At 48.1% G+C, this 18840-nt stretch overlaps 1 protein-coding gene and 18 non-coding genes across 19 annotated transcripts; all 19 read right to left on the bottom strand.

The window, feature by feature from the left end:
• Window positions 1-312: 312 nt before the first annotated feature.
• Trnag-ucc (transfer RNA glycine (anticodon UCC)) lies at window positions 313-384 on the bottom strand. Its single transcript has one exon. It is a non-coding gene; the product is annotated as a tRNA-Gly (tRNA).
• A 154-nt stretch (window positions 385-538) lies between these two features.
• On the bottom strand, window positions 539-610 carry Trnag-ucc (transfer RNA glycine (anticodon UCC)). Its single transcript has one exon. It is a non-coding gene; the product is annotated as a tRNA-Gly (tRNA).
• A 152-nt stretch (window positions 611-762) lies between these two features.
• Window positions 763-834, bottom strand: Trnag-ucc (transfer RNA glycine (anticodon UCC)). Its single transcript has one exon. It is a non-coding gene; the product is annotated as a tRNA-Gly (tRNA).
• A 154-nt stretch (window positions 835-988) lies between these two features.
• On the bottom strand, window positions 989-1060 carry Trnag-ucc (transfer RNA glycine (anticodon UCC)). The gene has a single exon. It is a non-coding gene; the product is annotated as a tRNA-Gly (tRNA).
• A 154-nt stretch (window positions 1061-1214) lies between these two features.
• Window positions 1215-1286, bottom strand: Trnag-ucc (transfer RNA glycine (anticodon UCC)). Its single transcript has one exon. It is a non-coding gene; the product is annotated as a tRNA-Gly (tRNA).
• A 153-nt stretch (window positions 1287-1439) lies between these two features.
• Trnag-ucc (transfer RNA glycine (anticodon UCC)) lies at window positions 1440-1511 on the bottom strand. Its single transcript has one exon. It is a non-coding gene; the product is annotated as a tRNA-Gly (tRNA).
• Window positions 1512-1665: 154 nt separating this feature from the next.
• Trnag-ucc (transfer RNA glycine (anticodon UCC)) lies at window positions 1666-1737 on the bottom strand. Its single transcript has one exon. It is a non-coding gene; the product is annotated as a tRNA-Gly (tRNA).
• Window positions 1738-1891: 154 nt separating this feature from the next.
• On the bottom strand, window positions 1892-1963 carry Trnag-ucc (transfer RNA glycine (anticodon UCC)). The gene has a single exon. It is a non-coding gene; the product is annotated as a tRNA-Gly (tRNA).
• A 154-nt stretch (window positions 1964-2117) lies between these two features.
• Window positions 2118-2189, bottom strand: Trnag-ucc (transfer RNA glycine (anticodon UCC)). The gene has a single exon. It is a non-coding gene; the product is annotated as a tRNA-Gly (tRNA).
• Window positions 2190-2343: 154 nt separating this feature from the next.
• On the bottom strand, window positions 2344-2415 carry Trnag-ucc (transfer RNA glycine (anticodon UCC)). Its single transcript has one exon. It is a non-coding gene; the product is annotated as a tRNA-Gly (tRNA).
• Window positions 2416-2569: 154 nt separating this feature from the next.
• Trnag-ucc (transfer RNA glycine (anticodon UCC)) lies at window positions 2570-2641 on the bottom strand. The gene has a single exon. It is a non-coding gene; the product is annotated as a tRNA-Gly (tRNA).
• Window positions 2642-2794: 153 nt separating this feature from the next.
• Window positions 2795-2866, bottom strand: Trnag-ucc (transfer RNA glycine (anticodon UCC)). Its single transcript has one exon. It is a non-coding gene; the product is annotated as a tRNA-Gly (tRNA).
• Window positions 2867-8020: 5154 nt separating this feature from the next.
• Window positions 8021-8092, bottom strand: Trnag-ucc (transfer RNA glycine (anticodon UCC)). Its single transcript has one exon. It is a non-coding gene; the product is annotated as a tRNA-Gly (tRNA).
• A 153-nt stretch (window positions 8093-8245) lies between these two features.
• Trnag-ucc (transfer RNA glycine (anticodon UCC)) lies at window positions 8246-8317 on the bottom strand. The gene has a single exon. It is a non-coding gene; the product is annotated as a tRNA-Gly (tRNA).
• A 154-nt stretch (window positions 8318-8471) lies between these two features.
• On the bottom strand, window positions 8472-8543 carry Trnag-ucc (transfer RNA glycine (anticodon UCC)). Its single transcript has one exon. It is a non-coding gene; the product is annotated as a tRNA-Gly (tRNA).
• Window positions 8544-8697: 154 nt separating this feature from the next.
• On the bottom strand, window positions 8698-8769 carry Trnag-ucc (transfer RNA glycine (anticodon UCC)). Its single transcript has one exon. It is a non-coding gene; the product is annotated as a tRNA-Gly (tRNA).
• A 154-nt stretch (window positions 8770-8923) lies between these two features.
• Window positions 8924-8995, bottom strand: Trnag-ucc (transfer RNA glycine (anticodon UCC)). The gene has a single exon. It is a non-coding gene; the product is annotated as a tRNA-Gly (tRNA).
• Window positions 8996-9177: 182 nt separating this feature from the next.
• Window positions 9178-9249, bottom strand: Trnag-ucc (transfer RNA glycine (anticodon UCC)). Its single transcript has one exon. It is a non-coding gene; the product is annotated as a tRNA-Gly (tRNA).
• Window positions 9250-12968: 3719 nt separating this feature from the next.
• LOC119403528 (uncharacterized) lies at window positions 12969-14186 on the bottom strand. Its single transcript, XM_037670458.2, has one exon. The coding sequence runs from the start codon at window positions 14179-14181 to the stop codon at window positions 12973-12975; it is 1209 nt and encodes a 402-aa protein (XP_037526386.1). The 5' UTR covers window positions 14182-14186; the 3' UTR covers window positions 12969-12972.
• Window positions 14187-18840: the final 4654 nt, after the last annotated feature.

Genomic DNA, 18840 nt, shown 5'->3' with positions numbered 1-18840 from the left:
TGACGTCCATATCTTCAGGTTGTCCAGTCTACGACCCAATACCTTGCTCATTTTCGTTGTCGCTTTGGTCCCGCGGTATAGAGCTCACGCTGTTGGTCTGTTGACCCATTTGTTCAGCCTTAGCCGCTTCGCTTCCTTCATCCCTATACCACCGACGCCACACGCTCCGAGACCTATTCGGAGCAGTTTTCTTCCGCGTCAGAACATCCGCCCGGAGGAGAGCGGCCGGCGAGCGCGCCTCCTGCTTCGCGATTCGCAAATTATACGCATTCGCGATTAAACAAAAATAAACAAATAAAAAGTAAAATAAATTGCGTCGGCCGGGAATCGAACCCGGGTCAACTGCTTGGAAGGCAGCTATGCTAACCACTATACCACCGACGCCACACGCTCCGAGACCTATTCGGAGCAGTTTTCTTCCGCGTCAGAACATCCGCCCGGAGGAGAGCGGCCGGCGAGCGCGCCTCCTGCTTCGCGATTCGCAAATTATACGCATTCGCGATTAAACAAAAATAAACAAATAAAAAGTAAAATAAATTGCGTCGGCCGGGAATCGAACCCGGGTCAACTGCTTGGAAGGCAGCTATGCTAACCACTATACCACCGACGCCACACGCTCCGAGACCTATTCGGAGCAGTTTCTTCCGCGTCAGAACATCCGCCCGGAGGAGAGCGGCCGGCAAGCGCGCCTCCTGCTTCGCGATTCGCAAATTATACCATTCGCGATTAAACAAAAATAAACAAATAAAAAGTAAAATAAATTGCGTCGGCCGGGAATCGAACCCGGGTCAACTGCTTGGAAGGCAGCTATGCTAACCACTATACCACCGACGCCACACGCCCCGAGACCTATTCGGAGCAGTTTTTCTTCCGCGTCAGAACATCCGCCCGGAGGAGAGCGGCCGGCAAGCGCGCCTCCTGCTTCGCGATTCGCAAATTATACACATTCGCGATTAAACAAAAATAAAAAATAAAAAGTAAAATAAATTGCGTCGGCCGGGAATTGAACCCGGGTCAACTGCTTGGAAGGCAGCTATGCTAACCACTATACCACCGACGCCACACGCTCCGAGACCTATTCGGAGCAGTTTTCTTCCGCGTCAGAACATCCGCCCGGAGGAGAGCGGCCGGCAAGCGCGCCTCCTGCTTCGCGATTCGCAAATTATACACATTCGCGATTAAACAAAAATAAACAAATAAAAAGTAAAATAAATTGCGTCGGCCGGGAATCGAACCCGCGTCAACTGCTTGGAAGGCAGCTATGCTAACCACTATACCACCGACGCCACACGCTCCGAGACCTATTCGGAGCAGTTTTCTTCCGCGTCAGAACATCCGCCCGGAGGAGAGCGGCCGGCAAGCGCGCCTCCTGCTTCGCGATTCGCAAATTATACACATTCGCGATTAAACAAAAATAAACAAATAAAAAGTAAATAAATTGCGTCGGCCGGGAATCGAACCCGGGTCAACTGCTTGGAAGGCAGCTATGCTAACCACTATACCACCGACGCCACACGCTCCGAGACCTCTTCGGAGCAGTTTTCTTCCGCGTCAGAACATCCGCCCGGAGGATAGCGGCCGGCAAGCGCGCCTCCTGCTTCGCGATTCGCAAATTATACACATTCGCGATTAAACAAAAATAAACAAATAAAAAGTAAAATAAATTGCGTCGGCCGGGAATTGAACCCGGGTCAACTGCTTGGAAGGCAGCTATGCTAACCACTATACCACCGACGCCACACGCTCCGAGACCTATTCGGAGCAGTTTTCTTCCGCGTCAGAACATCCGCCCGGAGGATAGCGGCCGGCAAGCGCGCCTCCTGCTTCGCGATTCGCAAATTATACACATTCGCGATTAAACAAAAATAAACAAATAAAAAGTAAAATAAATTGCGTCGGCCGGGAATCGAACCCGGGTCAACTGCTTGGAAGGCAGCTATGCTAACCACTATACCACCGACGCCACACGCTCCGAGACCTATTCGGAGCAGTTTTCTTCCGCGTCAGAACATCCGCCCGGAGGAGAGCGGCCGGCAAGCGCGCCTCCTGCTTCGCGATTCGCAAATTATACACATTCGCGATTAAACAAAAATAAACAAATAAAAAGTAAAATAAATTGCGTCGGCCGGGAATCGAACCCGGGTCAACTGCTTGGAAGGCAGCTATGCTAACCACTATACCACCGACGCCACACGCTCCGAGACCTATTCGGAGCAGTTTTCTTCCGCGTCAGAACATCCGCCCGGAGGAGAGCGGCCGGCAAGCGCGCCTCCTGCTTCGCGATTCGCAAATTATACACATTCGCGATTAAACAAAAATAAACAAATAAAAAGTAAAATAAATTGCGTCGGCCGGGAATCGAACCCGGGTCAACTGCTTGGAAGGCAGCTATGCTAACCACTATACCACCGACGCCACACGCTCCGAGACCTATTCGGAGCAGTTTTCTTCCGCGGCAGAACATCCGCCCGGAGGAGAGCGGCCGGCAAGCGCGCCTCCTGCTTCGCGATTCGCAAATTATACACATTCGCGATTAAACAAAAATAAACAAATAAAAAGTAAAATAAATTGCGTCGGCCGGGAATCGAACCCGGGTCAACTGCTTGGAAGGCAGCTATGCTAACCACTATACCACCGACGCCACACGCTCCGAGACCTCTTCGAGCAGTTTTCTTCCGCGTCAGAACATCCGCCCGGAGGAGAGCGGCCGGCAAGCGCGCCTCCTGCTTCGCGATTCGCAAATTATACACATTCGCGATTAAACAAAAATAAACAAATAAAAAGTAAAATAAATTGCGTCGGCCGGGAATTGAACCCGGGTCAACTGCTTGGAAGGCAGCTATGCTAACCACTATACCACCGACTTTTTTTTTTTTTCTTTATTACCTGTCTTAGGTACACAACATATATTACATTCAACACTTGTAAAAACATCCAATGTACACAGTACATACGGTGACTGAGCTGTCAACCAGCGTCACGCTGGTGTCGTCATATTAAAATTCGCGTAATGTCACCAGCGGCTCTACTGTTGGGAGCCACTCTGGTGGTTCCGGTGCTGCCTTATGAATTTCTAGAAACAAATGAATACTTTCTCTAAAGTAGGCTCGTGCAGGCCGAGCATCTTTATCAAAGTGATAACCTGCCATTCTCGATCGCCACAAAGAGTGGAGGCCCAAGAGCATGATGGTGTCTAGAGGAACCCTGTATTCATTGTCGACATTCAAAAACCTAATGCCATACGGGTCCAGGGGTAAATCTTTCTTAATAGTTCTTTGTAAGACATCCCAAAAATAAACCCCTTCCCAACTATGCAAAAAAACATGATCTATTGTTTCTGGTACCTTGCAAATTAAACAGTGTGTACCCCACGGCAAAAAGCATCCCTTTCGCTCTAAAAAAGTTTTGACCGGTAACGTTCCTGAATGAACCTTAAAGAAGAATGTTTTTGTTCCGGGCTGCACATGCATTTTTTTAACTCTCTTTAACACATTGCTACCTGGGCCTCCACTGTACAATGACCTATACAACGGCATAGGCAAGACAACATCACAAAGAGCAAAGTAAAGTTCCTTTCGTTTCACATTGGCTAGATATTCTCTCAAAAACCGTACGGTAAGAAATTTCACACTCGACACTATTTCTTTATAAAAGCCACCAATCCCTCCTACACACTCCTCAGTTGAGACAACATACTCAGGCAACAGTCTACCTAGTCGCAATTGGCATATGGTGCGCAAGAAAGGATCAGTGACATCCCTAAAAAACAAAAACCTGTTAACGAGCTGACGGAAGAAGAGGTGACCCAGTCCGAGCCCCCCGTCTTTTACCCGTCGGAACAAGTTTGTACGGCTGCACCGTTCCCACCCAGAAGCCCAGACAAACGTGGCAAATATCCTGTGGAACTTTTGCACGTTAGTCCGTGAGCAATGCAGCACCTGCATAACGTACCACAGCTTGCTGATGAAAAACAGGTTGCAAATAGTGGCTCTGGCAAAGATCGATAGGGCACCTGCTTTCCACTTCTCTGCTTTTTCTTGCGTATCCTTAGCCTGACTTTTCCAATAGTGATCGCTGTCGCGATAACACTCCAGCGGGACGCCCAAGTACTTGCCCGGGGTCGTCACCCAGGGCACGTTAGCAAAGTGGTCTGGTTTCGATGGCCACGATCCGTGCCAGAGCCCTAGACACTTGGACCAGTTAACACCGCTCCCTGTAACTTGACTGAAATCACGCACAGTTTTCACAGCCAGTTCTATACTGTGTTGGTCCTTTGTGAAAACGGCTACATCGTCTGCATACGCAAGCAGCTTGACTTCAGCTGCATGTAACCGGAAACCATTGATTCTGTTGTTGTTGATTACCTTCAAACACAAGGTTTCAATATAAAGACAAAATAACAGGGGGCTGAGGGGGCAACCCTGCCGAACCGAACGTTGCACACTAATGGGGGCCCCCACACTCTTATTTACTATCAACCTGGTCGTGCAGTTTCGGTACGCCAGGGCCACTCCCTCGCAGATGACAGAACCGAGGTTAACGTGATTTAATACAGCGAACAAAATTTTGTGATCAACACAATCAAAAGCCTTTTCCAGATCTAACTGTAATATGGCAACCTGCTCATATGAAAAATCACAATATTCCAGTATGCTCTGCGCTTTATGAATGTTTAAGACAATAGATCGCCCTTTGATGCCACATGTCTGGTGAGGCCCGACGATGTACTTTATGACTGTCTGCAATCTTCGAGCCAATACTTTCATATAAATTTTATACTCAACGTTGGTTAGGGCTATGGGTCGATACGCTGTTACAGATCTGAGTTTATGTACATCCTCGGTCTTGGGTATGAGAACAGTGTGGGAAGACCTGTATGATGGAGGCAATGTGTTCAATTTATACGCTTCATTAAATATAACCGTTAGGATCGGGCTAATTTCGCGTTTAAACATTTTATAAAAGGCGGCAGTGAATCCATCCGGTCCTGGGGACTTTCCAGGATTTAACTTGTCTATAGCGTGCTCCACTTCGGCCACTGTTATTGCACGCTCTAAACTTTCCTTCCTTTCGTCGTCCAGACGGGGTAAACCAGACAGAAATTCATTTTTGAAACTTTCAAAGTCTACGTCGTGCAATGCGAATAGCGCCCGATAATGTTCCGTGAAAGCTCTTTTAATGTCATCTGTATCTTTTGATAAGGTACCACCCCATTCTATTTCGTGTATGTGGTTCCTTTCGGCGTGCGCTTTTTCTAGGCATAGCGCGCGTTTCGTAGGCGTTTCGCCTGCAGCGGTGTCCTCTGCCCTTGCCCTCAGCAGCGCACCCCGATAACGTTCTTCGTCCAGCTGCTCTAACTTTTGTTTTATTTTTCTGATGTCTTCTTTCCAATTTCCAGGGGCTCGGCATTCCTGCTTGAGTAGCTTATCAAGCAGCGCTTTTAATTCAGCCTCTTTCCGTTTCTCGTTATACCGAATGCACGAGGCCCTGTTAATTGCTTTTAATTTTAAAGTTTCTTTAAGTAGCTCCCACTGTCGCCAAATGTGCAGGCTTTCACTAGGGTCTAATTTGTTAATTTCCTCCACTACAGTCGAATTATATTCTTCATCCTCCAGGAGCTTGCTATTTAATTTCCAGGTTTCCCACGAAAAAGAGTTGTTTCTCTTGGTAATTCCGATAGAGCACTGAACTAAGCAGTGGTCAGAAAAGGACACCGGCACTACCTCGTAACTAGCACATTCAGGAAGTACTTCGACTGATACATAAATACGGTCGAGTCGTGCATAGCTTGGGCCTTCGAAACGCGTATACTTCAGTACACCCGAACAATGGAAACTTTCGGCAACGTCCTCAAGGTCCCAGTTCTCAACGATTCTCAATAACACATCTGTGCTCTGATCTCTAAAAGACCGAGCGCTCGTTTTGTCGTGGAAACTGAGGACGCAGTTGAAATCCCCTAACAATACTAGCTTCCTTCCTGCACTTAGCCGTTGCTCAAGGCTACCAAAGAACAGGGCCCTATCTTCAGCCTTGTTGGGCGCATATGCGCATACGACACGCCACTCGGTGTTGTACATTGAGAAGTCAAGAGAGGCACACCGACCCGACGCACACGAAAAGTGAGCGTTCACCTGAAGCCCCGGCAACTTCTTAACAAAAAGTAAGCATCCAGCCGATGTGCCCACTGCACGACTAACAACGACAAAAAATCTAGACGCGAAACGCTGCACCATGCCGCTGGTCTCCTCCTCGCCGTCGACTTTGGTTTCCTGAACTGCAAGCACGTCTATCTCTCGTTCCATTAGAAGTCGGTAAACCTGGCTTTGCTTTCTTTTTCCCGCCAGTCCTCTAACGTTTATGGTCGCGACCTTTAACGGGCAGTCAGGCGCCATTTTACCGAAAAGAAAAGGGACCAGCGGCGCAATGCCTACCTCTCGCGTCTAGCACGTGGCTAGACGATGCCGTCGCCGGCGTTGCCATCCGGTGCAGGTACTTGGACTTGCCCCACGTGCTCCGCGTTGCCGCCGCGCCTGTCGGCCGGAACGTTGGAGCGCGGTCGAAGGGATGACCGCCGTACTTGGGCACTCTTGGCGGGTGGTTCCTCGTTGGCAGTTACGGTCGCTTCAGTACCATCGTTGCTGGTCGTGGGGTGGGGGCGCTTGGAGGCCGCGGTGACATTGGGCGGCGTGTGAACGCCACTCTTCTCCGGTTGTGGCTCGTTCAAGCTTGTAGGTTCGCCAACCTTGGGTGCTGGTGAACTCGACGTGACCGCCGGCGACGCGTCGGTTGACACACTCGACTCGCCCGCCCCTCTATGAAGCGTTGGTGCCTTGCCCTTTCGGGTATCGCCTCCTGACGCCGCTGGGACGACTTGTGTTGCTGGCTGGTGGCCCTTTGTCCCCGACATGTCGCCTACAGCTGGTTGGTCCACCGGCCCGTCTCCTGTCGGGGCGTCACCGCTGGAAGGCGTCGACGTGTCCTCTGGTCCTGACCGCTTTCCTGCCTCGTCGATTCCCCTCGCAGCCTCCTCCGCCTCGGCGACGTCCATGAGCTCTTCATTTTCGTCGTCCTTTGGCCGCCCGGTCGCCGACGCGTAGGTTCGGACGCAGTCCGCGTCCGCGAGTCCGTAACGCCGGCACTTCGAACACCGGGGCACCCTGCAGTCCCGGCGAACGTGTCCCGTGCCGTGGCAGCGCAGGCACTGCATTGCACGCCCGGGCGCCACCACGAGGGCCAACTCGCCGGCGACACGAACCTGGTGGGGCAGGTCGTCGACCTTTACTCCCGGCTTCAGCTTCAGCAACACAGTCCTTGTGGTGGAGCCCTTCTCTCGCATGCCTTGTACGCGCCAACGCTCTCGGGTAACCTCGGTGACGTTCCCGAATGCAGCGAAAGCGGTCCGGATGTCGTCATCTTGGACGCCGTGAAGCATCCAATGCAGGCGCAGTTTGACCTGCTGGTCCTCAGGGTCGAAAACCACACACCGGCGGCCTTTGACCTTCAGCTCCTTAACCGCTGCTAAATTCTTCGTGGCTTCACCGGTTTTCAGTGTCACCGCCCAGACGTGGTTGATCTGGTACGCCCCTAACGCCACGACGTCAGGGAGCACACCAGCCGCGGCGAGGGCGTCTCGGAAATCTTCCACCTTGTACGGCCGCTCACGCACGTCTCCGTGCAAAAACAACGTGTTGAGAACAACACGGCCAGTGGGCAGAGTAGGCAGCACAATCTCGTAAGCGTTATCTTCTTCGACAGCCATCCTGTTACCGCGGCCGGCACTGGCCGCTATCGCCGCTCCATCGGAGCCGTTCATCCTGCGTCCGTTCGCTTGCGCGGCCGGAAGTAGAATGACTATACCACCGACGCCACACGCTCCGAGACCTATTCGGAGCAGTTTTCTTCCGCGTCAGAACATCCGCCCGGAGGAGAGCGGCCGGCAAGCGCGCCTCCTGCTTCGCGATTCGCAAATTATACACATTCGCGATTAAACAAAAATAAACAAATAAAAAGTAAAATAAATTGCGTCGGCCGGGAATCGAACCCGGGTCAACTGCTTGGAAGGCAGCTATGCTAACCACTATACCACCGACGCCACACGCTCCGAGACCTATTCGGAGCAGTTTTCTTCCGCGTCAGAACATCCGCCCGGAGGAGAGCGGCCGGCAAGCGCGCCTCCTGCTTCGCGATTCGCAAATTATACACATTCGCGATTAAACAAAAATAAACAAATAAAAAGTAAATAAATTGCGTCGGCCGGGAATCGAACCCGGGTCAACTGCTTGGAAGGCAGCTATGCTAACCACTATACCACCGACGCCACACGCTCCGAGACCTATTCGGAGCAGTTTTCTTCCGCGTCAGAACATCCGCCCGGAGGAGAGCGGCCGGCAAGCGCGCCTCCTGCTTCGCGATTCGCAAATTATACACATTCGCGATTAAACAAAAATAAACAAATAAAAAGTAAAATAAATTGCGTCGGCCGGGAATCGAACCCGGGTCAACTGCTTGGAAGGCAGCTATGCTAACCACTATACCACCGACGCCACACGCTCCGAGACCTATTCGGAGCAGTTTTCTTCCGCGTCAGAACATCCGCCCGGAGGAGAGCGGCCGGCAAGCGCGCCTCCTGCTTCGCGATTCGCAAATTATACACATTCGCGATTAAACAAAAATAAAAAAATAAAAAGTAAAGTAAATTGCGTCGGCCGGGAATCGAACCCGGGTCAACTGCTTGGAAGGCAGCTATGCTAACCACTATACCACCGACGCCACACGCTCCGAGACCTATTCGGAGCAGTTTTCTTCCGCGTCAGAACATCCGCCCGGAGGAGAGCGGCCGGCAAGCGCGCCTCCTGCTTCGCGATTCGCAAATTATACACATTCGCGATTAAACAAAAATAAACAAATAAAAAGTAAAATAAATTGCGTCGGCCGGGAATCGAACCCGGGTCAACTGCTTGGAAGGCAGCTATGCTAACCACTATACCACCGACTTTTTTTTTTTTTTTTTTTTCTTTAGACGCCACACGCTCCGAGACCTATTCGGAGCAGTTTTCTTCCGCGTCAGAACATCCGCTCGGAGGAGAGCGGCCGGCAAGCGCGCCTCCTGCTTCGCGATTCGCAAATTATACACATTCGCGATTAAACAAAAATAAACAAATAAAAAGTAAAATAAATTGCGTCGGCCGGGAATCGAACCCGGGTCAACTGCTTGGAAGGCAGCTATGCTAACCACTATACCACCGACGCTTTTTTTTTTTTTTTTATTTAAAACCTGTTCGTAGCGATACAGACATTGGACAGCACAGACACCATCGGCCCCAGCCGAAAAATCAACGTGTGCAATCCGCGATTGTATCTTGTTGATGAATTATGTTAATAGTATTTCATTGTAGCCAATTGTTCAAAGGCAGGTAACCACTCTGGTGGTTCACTAAGAGATTTGTACACTTCTCGAATAAAGAGAACATTTTCTTTAAAGTATTCACTAGCAGGCCTTATATCTACATCTTCATTTCGCACAGCCATTCGTGTTTTCCACACGCTGTGCATACAAAGTAGCATCACCATGTCGTAGGGCACACCTCCTGTTTCTTCAAATGGTAAAAACCGGATACCGAATGGTGTTAGTGGGAACTCTTTTTTAGAAGTCCTTTGTAGAATATCCCAAAGGAAGACGGAGTCCCAGCAATCCAAGAAAATATGCTCAATGGTTTCAGGTTTTTTGCAAATGTAGCAGTTTACACCCCAAGGTAGAAATATTCCCTTCTCTTTTAGCCATGGCTTGACAGGAAGCGTGCCCGTGTGTAGCATAAAGAAAAACGTCTTTGTGGTAGCCCTCACTGGCATTCTTCTAACCCGTTTTAAAACATTCTTTTCATTCCCGAGTACATATATCGCCCGGTATCTTGGAACAGGACACATAACCTGCACCAAATCTCTGTACAATCGCTTTTTTGTGACAGCGCTCAAATATTCTAACGAAAAGTGCGCTCTCAGGAACCGATAAGCACTTATTATCTCATACCAAAACCCTTTCACTGACACTTTTGGTGCTGGGCTTGACGTAACTAGAAAATCTGGCATTGCGTCACTCAGTTGCGTCTGGATGACACATCGCAAGAAACCGTTACTTTGATCGCGCAGGAACATGAATCTAGCCACTATCTGCTTGAAAAACAAGTTTTGTAATCCCAGTCCCCCATTTTTCACCGAATGAAACAAATTCAAACGACTTGTACGCTCCCATTTAGATCCCCACACAAAACAGCAAAAATTCTGTGCATCTTCTGCACACTCATTCGGGACATACATAATACATGTAACATGTAAAACACTTTGGCGACAAGAAACACATTACACACTGCCGATTTCGCAAATATTGAGAGGCTCCTGCCTCCCCACCTGGTTGTTTGCGCCTGAACCCGTTCAGCTTGTTCTGTCCACTGCGTATTCGCATCTTGGTAATGTTGTAAAGGCACGCCGAGGTAACTGGTCGGGGTGTCGGTGAACGCTATGCTTTCGAAAACTGTCCGCCTACTACTCCACTGGCCATGCCAGAAGCCTAAGCTTTTTTGCCAGTTTATGGCACTACCAGTGCTGCTACAGAATTGTCTAGCATCTTTAATTGCCTCCCGAATGCTCTCTTGGTCTGTACAGAACAGCGCAATATCGTCTGCGTACGCTAGTATTTTTACCTCTTGGTTTATTAGACGATAGCCACGGATATTTTGGTTTTCACGTATCTTTAGACAGAAAGGCTCAAGAAAAATAGCAAAGAGCAACGGCGACAGGGGACATCCTTGACGCACTCCTGAAAGCACCGGTATTTTGTCACTCAGTCGTTTATTTATTATCAGTTGAGCAGAGCATTTTTCATAAGCCATGGCGACACCGTCGTGAATGATTCCACCTACATTGATGTATTCTAACGTGGCCATAAGAATGCTGTGAGCAACTCTGTCGAAAGCTTTTTCCAAATCGAGCTGGACCATTGCAACGCACCCGAGGCTCGAGTCGCAACACTCCAGTATACTTCTAGCGACGTGAATATTAGTGAATATTGTTCGCTTCTTTATTCCGCAAGTTTGATGAGGACCAACTATTGTGTTAATAACAGACTGTAGTCTTTTCCCTAGTACCTTCATGTATATTTTATAATCCACATTCGTGAGACTTATAGGTCTATATCCCTTTACTGACTGTAGCTTGATTGGGTCATTTGTTTTAGGTATTAGCACAACGTGACTTCTTCTAAATGAGGGTGGTAGCTGTTTAAGTTCGTATGCTTCTGCTATAACACTGTGAAGTATTTCTGCAACTTCCATCTTAAACGTTTTGTAGAAGAGCGCTCCCAGCCCATCAGGTCCTGGCGACTTTCCGCTACCAAGGGTTTCTATAGCGTGTAAAATTTCAGCGACTGAGATGGGCCTTTCGAGTCCCTCTTTCACTTCGTCATCTACCTTTGGCAGGAGCGCCAGAAAGGTATCTACGAACTGTTCCGATACTTCGACCTGTCTACTTAACAGTGTCCGGTAATGCTCAACAAAGGCTGTCTCTATTGTACTTTGGTCTGCCGACAAAGCGTCGTTGTACCAGATTTCTTTAATACGGTTACTTGAGGCGTAGCCTTTCTCTTCACTGAGCGCGCGTTTTGTTGGCGCTTCCCCTTGCCATAGCCGCTCCGTTCGTGCCCTTATCACTGCGCCTTGATAACGCTCCGCATCCATCGCTTCAAGTTCGCTTTTGATCGTTTTTATTTCTGTACTAAATAATCCCGGTACAGTGCACTCGGCGTTTTGAAAGTAACCTAGCATGTTTTGTAATTCTTTTTCCCTTTGTTTTCCTTTGCGGCGTATCACCGTCGTCCTCTCGATCGCAAGTAGTTTTACTTCGTTTTTAAAATTCTCCCATGCCTCCGCTATGTTTGACACAGCCTCCTTTCTTACAGTTTGGATTTTTTCCATTATAGCTCTCACGAAGCATTCGTCTTTTAAGATGTTATCATTCATTTTCCAGAGTTCCCAGTTAAACTTCGAGCCGCTGTATTTTTTCCCGACCGTACACACCACTATGCTGTGGTCACTAAAGCTCACATGTTTCACTGCGTAGTTCGTGAGCCTTGGCACAAGACCCGCTGACATGTATATCCGGTCTAGCCTAGCATGGCTCTCCCCTTGGAAGTGAGTGTAAAATACTTCATTTCCACTTAAGATGTTTCCGACATCGGCTAACTCAAAATTCGACACGATTTCATGAAGTCTGATTGCACTCGTATCTCTACCTCTCGTATTCTGTACACGGTCTTCAGGCATGCAAACACAATTAAAATCTCCTAGGAGAACCACATTTCTGTCAGGTGTCAAAAGGTTGGCCACATAATCAAAAAATTCAGTTCTTTCATGTACGATGTTTGGAGCATACACACATATTATTCGCCAACATACATCATGTAAAGCAAAATCACACAGTACAAATCGTCCATCCTGGGTTGTTAACACACTTTGTTCAACGATACCGACAGAATTACGCAGCATTAATAAACACCCTCCTGACTTGCCCACCGCATGACATACGCAAACATTGTACCGTGATTTAAACATATCAACCATTTTCGTTGTTTGCTCTTCACTTTCAATCTTTGTTTCTTGGACAGCAAGAATGTCTATGTCGTTTTCCATCAACAGGCGATTTAATTGCACTTGTCGCCGCCTGGACGTTAACCCTCGAACATTAAACGTGGCAATACGAAGTGCTACATTATTATTACTGGCCATGAAAACAGAAGAGAAAGCTCAAAGTACACTCGCACAACGAATTATACTGCAAACAAACTTACATCGTTCTGCTCTCCCTTCATGTTTGACGCATAGTTTGTAGGCCCACCAGTTCCGTTGCAAACTAGCACTAGGGTCAGGAAGTTCCGCACGAAGACCGTCCACAGCCATAGATCACTCCCAGACAGCGACCCCGCTACGGCGGGGCAGCCAGCGGCGAATTCCGCTTGTCAGGCGGAATGTTCGGTTTTGGTTTCAGGGTTGCGCGTCTGAGAAGGGTAGCTTTCGGAGGAGGACCCTCGCAGCTACCGTCATCACCTTCACGTCCGTCTCCTCCCTCTGACGGGTCCCTGGGCCTCTTTGAGCTCGCACCCGTTAAATCCATGCCCTCAACAGGCTCTTCAGTAGCGTCTACTCCAGAGGAGCTTCGAGGAGCCTCCCCCTTAGTAGCCACCGCCTTTGGACGTACCATGGACGCCTCCGCTCCCGGTACGTCTTGACCTTTGTTATCTTGACTCTCGTCCTTTCTTCCGCTGGGCTGACATTCTCCACTAGCCTTCAGATCGGACCTCACCTGCAAAGCAGGCGAGTCGCTGCTCCCTCCAGAAGTTGCTTCCGCGTCGGCCTGGTCCATCATGTGTTCCTCCAAGGCTTCACCCCTGCCAGATCCGGTCACGTTGGCATAGCTCCTCACGCACTGAGTCTCGTCGTGGCCGTAACGACGACAGAGCCCACAGCGTGGCACACGGCACTCGCGCCGGATATGGCCGGTGCCGTGGCACCGGAGGCAGAGCGGGGCTCTGCCAGGCACGAACACGAGCGCATGGTCTTCCCCCACTCGTAGCTGATGTGGTATGTCTTCAATGGTCATGCCAGCTTTCAAGCGCAGCGACACCAGCCTAGTGTGAGAGCCTTTGTCCCCGCATCCTGGAACACGCCACTTCTCCCTGCATATCTCAGTCACGGTGCCGTATGGCGCTAAGGCTGTTCGAACTTCCTCGTCGGGCGTCGTGTGAAGCAGCCAGTACATCTTCATCCTAATGTCCTGGTGACAGGGGTCAATAGCGACGCACCGGTGGTCCTTAACGCTGAGCGTTTTCGCCGACAAAAGCTTCTTTTTTCCCTCTTCGTCCTTAAAAGTTATTGCCCAAACGTGGTTCATCTGATACGCCCCTAGGGCCGTCACCTCCGGCATCAGCTTGAGACGATCGAGCGCATCGCGAAAATGCTCAACTCGGTAAGGGCGGGCTTTTAAATCACCATGCAAAAACACAGTATTGCAGACAGTTGTACCTGATGGAAGCTGGGGCAGAACGAGCTGATAATCCTGTGTCGACGTTTCCATAAGCCTGATACCGCGACTCGGCTGGGCCGCTGAAACCGCCCCTTTCGAGGAGCACAACATTCCGCGTCCGTTCACTACGGTGGCCGGAAGTGGAATCTATACCACCGACGCCACACGCTCCGAGACCTATTCGGAGCAGTTTTCTTCCGCGTCAGAACATCCGCCCGGAGGAGAGCGGCCGGCGAGCGCGCCTCCTACTTCGCGATTCGCAAATTATACACATTCGCGATTAAACAAAAATAAACAAATAAAAGTAAAAATTGTGTGCAGTGTTTAGGACTTCTACGTGCAGCTTTGCGTGAGGACGCGATGTTACGTATTTTAGTCAGCTGACTAGTTGTTACGTGATGTTACGTGATTTTTAGTCACGTGACCAGATGTTACGTTGTTTTTGTCGGAACATGTCACGTGACTAGCTGTTACGCGTTTTGGCTGGAAGATGCGTATGTTGCTAGTTCTTACCTGATGTTTTGTGATTTTGGTCACGTGACTAGTTATTAGGTACGTTACGGGATTTTCAATCATGTGAGCAGTTGTGAGGTGATGTTACGTAATTTTAGGCACGTGCCTAGATGTTGCGTGAAGTTACGTGATTTTTAGTCACGTGACTACATGTTTCAGTTTGAGTTTAAGTGTGAGTTTATTCAGCCACGTGGCAAGTACATGAAAATACACTGTACACGTGGTTCGGTGCAAAGGGAAAAAACTGCATTTCACAAGGGTAGCGATGCGGGCTTGTTGGTCTGTCATGGTACTTGGATGTGGGCGCAAAAAGACAAGGACGAAGGGAAGAAGATACACACACTGGCGCTAGTGTGTGTCTTCTTCCCTTCGTCCTTGTCTTTTTGCGCCCACATCCAAGTGCATTTCACAGCCTGACTGGCCCCTTCACCCTGACAAAAAATCAATAATACAAAGTAAAAAAATTGCAAAAAATTACAGGCAGCGGAAAGCGACAATACAAAAAGAAAACGCATGTCGCCCATGACGGCAAATAATAGAATAACAACTCTGAAATACAACCAAAAATATTCATAACAAAGCATTAACGAATGAAACTAAGTAACCATTACAGAAATCACCGCGTGAAGTTACGTGATTTTTAGTCACGTGAGTATTGTTACGTGATGTTGGGCGATTTTTAGGCACCTTACTAATATTTATGTGATCTAACGTGACTTTTAGTCCCGCTACCAGCTGTAACGTGAAGCGACGTGATTTCTGTCCCGTATCTAGTTCTTACGTGATGTTACGTGATCTTAGCACCGTTACAGACTCGCCCGTCATAGCTATTGCATTGCACGCCCGACAAATGGGCTTACGTGTTGGTGGAGCGAAGCAGAACTTGAAGAGCACGAAGCGAGCGCGTACCGGTTCATGATGATGATAATTCCTGTTTGCACTACCCGGCGCAACGAAAAGCTTAAAGAGCTGCGCTCTTAAAAGGGAAGGCGCTCTGAGAAGACACACGTGTTCATCTGCTATTTCCTAGTACACGAGACACAGGTGCTGCCGCACGAAATAGAATCAGCGCAATTCCACACATCAGCTTACAGTGTCACATGGTTTGTGTTACATAGATTTAATGCCGGGGAGTGTTACTTTTCATAATGCCGGGGAGTGTTACTTTTCAAACGCCCGCAACTCCTAGCATGGGTTCCTTTTATTTTTCTTCTTTTTTTTGCTGCTGTTGCTCTTCGTCGTTTCCTCGTGATGCTGTACAACCATTACAGCCCCTCCCCCACCCCCTTGCAGTTGTTGTTAGTGCACAGTATCGCTGTTTTTTTTTCTGTTTGCGGCTGTTGTTGTTTGTCGTCTTTCTTGCTACCGCACAAGCACTCGCCCCACCTCTTGCGGCGAGTGAGCACGTTATTTCCTTTGAGTGCAGTGAACATGTGTTGTTACTGTAATAGACCTCTTTCCTCGCACATCTCTCACAGCGAGCGTGTACAAATTCAGTGTCTGTACCTGTGAACTCAACTCTTGAACAAGACCGGTCCGTAGTCGAATTTTACGTGCGCCTGCACTTTATGTATAGGTATAAATAGGTATAAATATGCGTATAGAGACTCCAGCAATATATATATATATATATATATATATATATATATATATATATATATATAGATGTAGTTGAAGAAATGAAGGAGCACACTTACGAAAATTGCATATTTTTACTCATTTACGCTTCGGCCGTGGCACGGCCTTCGTCAGAAATATTAATGCCGGGGAGTGTTCTGACGAAGGCCGTGCCACGGCCGAAACGTAAATGAGTAAAATATGCAATTTTCGTAAGTGTGCTCCTTCATTTCTTCAACTACATGTGCACCGGACCTTCAGAACTTTCTTTTGAATTATATATATATATATATATATATATATATATATATATATATATATATATATATATATATATATATATATATATCCGGTCATTTAAATAAAAAGTTTAAGAAAAACAGATAAGTGAGCATGGGACTGATACGGTGACGTTGTAAAATTGAACGAAAATGATAGGACGTTCTAAATTCATAGACAATGACTAAGCACATAACAGCTTCCATCTAGTGATGCAGAACTATGGTTAAATTGACTATCGATAGTTCTTTTGAAACTATCGATAGTGTAAACAAACTATCGATAGTGCTAATATCGACAAACTATCGATAGTGCAATAAGTATAGTACCATCGTTAATATTACTATAGCGATGTTACTATATTACTGCCACGCCTGTTTATTGCTTTGTTTTGACGTATTCGGGTTTCACCCAGAAAGACTGTTATCAGCGTTTGACACAGACCGCGCCGTAATGTGTGAGAAGCTTCACAATTGTTTGAGATCATTCTGTTAAGATTACGCGCCGTATGCGAATAGTCAAGTTTATTCGAGAGCTTACACGAGCACCAGCGACAACGCTGGAAGGTTTGATGACTGATGTATAAAGGACGACGCGTTCCACCGATGATCAGTGGCGGTATTTTGTACGCATTCGTAAAACGGACGGTGGTGGTCCGTCCGTTTGAGTCGCACGTGACTAGTCAATAGACAGTTATAGTTTAGCGGGCTTAACGGAATAGCGGGCTTACCGGAATAGCGGGACCGAAATGCGCATGCGCAGTACCGTACGTGACCCGTAGCGTTTACCGTACGCACGCTATTTTTCAGATTTAGCGTTAGCGTGTTTGCGTGGTTAACGTAGTGTACGTAAAACATGGCGGCGGTTTTCGACGCCCGCTTCGAACTGAATTTAGCGTTGATGTGGACGGATCCACTTCTTTCGTAGCAAACGACTGTGCGAAATTGCTTCGCTTGCCTTCAGGTAGCTTCGACGACACGGTATTACGGATAACTTAGCGTAGTTTTTGAGATCGCTTCCCATTTCGAACGTCCCTAGGCCTATCTAGAAGATCGGTGTAAACAAGTCTGTAACATGAAAATTTTCGCTTTTGGTGCTTAGTTCATATTTATTTACTTTTATTTTCACTAAAAAAGGAGTAATATTGCTGCGTGCGGGGATACAGGCAAGCATTCTCGGTTTTGTTCTTTTCACTTTTTTTAACGCATTCACCCTTCGCTAGGTGGCGCCACCGTCCCGGCTTGGGCACGTAAACGCTATCCCGCTAAACTAAAACACGCTTTCCGCAACCAACGTTCGCGGCACGGTAACGCTATTCCCTTAACCCCCGCTATCACGCTAACGCTAAACTATAACTGTCTAATGTGAGCACGCGATTCGTCGCGACGCTCGTCACGGCTCACATTGACCAATCGCGTGCGTCTCAAACGGACGGACCGGCTCCGTCCGTTTTAGGAATGCTTACAAAATACCGCCACAGATTACTCAACGGCTGACGACTGCTCCCGCCGCTATCAGTGCGCAGCATGTATCGCTTGTATATTGAGTATTGATTTGCTGGACACAAGTTCGCCCAAATAAAGAGCTCCGTATTTCCCAGTCTTGCTGCAGCATTCTTTACCGTCACAACCACGTGACATTACTATCGATAGTGGCGTGAATAATGATGCGGTTGCTGGCCGGCCATATTGACAAAATATTTGCGACAGCCTACTATCAGCTTCGTTTAATTTATGGACAATTTTTGGCAGAGAAATTAATTATTTCCGCAGTCAAATTGGCGAAATATGTCCATCAATAAATTCATATCCAAAAGCAACCAGTTACACCTTACAATTAACTTCTTGGTACTTTTTTATTTTCAAATCATAAAATGCAATATCACTTATTTGAAGCCGCGCAGTCCTACCACATGTAAAGGCCTCCTTTCCGCTACAGCTGAACAGTTTGACTTTATGATCATGTGTCAGCAAAGCACTCTGGTGAAGAACGCAATGATGTCAACTTTCTTGCCCTTCAGCCTGCTCCTCCGGCTCCACTATGTACCACGCGCGCGGAAAACCAAGCTTATTCTGCAGTGAGTCCGCGCTGTTGATTTTATACTATCGATAGTACCATCGAATTTTTTACTATCGATAGCGCTATCGATAGTATCGATATTACCATCGATAGTTCTGCATCACTACTTCCATCACAATAATACGATATTAAAAATGTATTGAACAATCGGGGAATGCAGTCGCAACGGCGCGCTTTTAATGAAGACCGCCGCTTGGACGTATATGCCACAGGAGCCGGTTCACGCTCTTGTAAATGACCTGGGGAGCAGCGGGCACGCTCGTCGGCTGCTTTCCTCTCGGC

The sequence above is a fragment of the Rhipicephalus sanguineus genome, chromosome 8 (genome assembly GCF_013339695.2).
Source record: "Rhipicephalus sanguineus isolate Rsan-2018 chromosome 8, BIME_Rsan_1.4, whole genome shotgun sequence".
In the NCBI taxonomy this organism is placed as follows: Eukaryota; Metazoa; Arthropoda; class Arachnida; order Ixodida; family Ixodidae; genus Rhipicephalus; species Rhipicephalus sanguineus.
The sequence above is the reverse complement of the archived record's forward strand: the minus strand, read 5'-3'. Positions and strand labels throughout refer to the sequence as shown.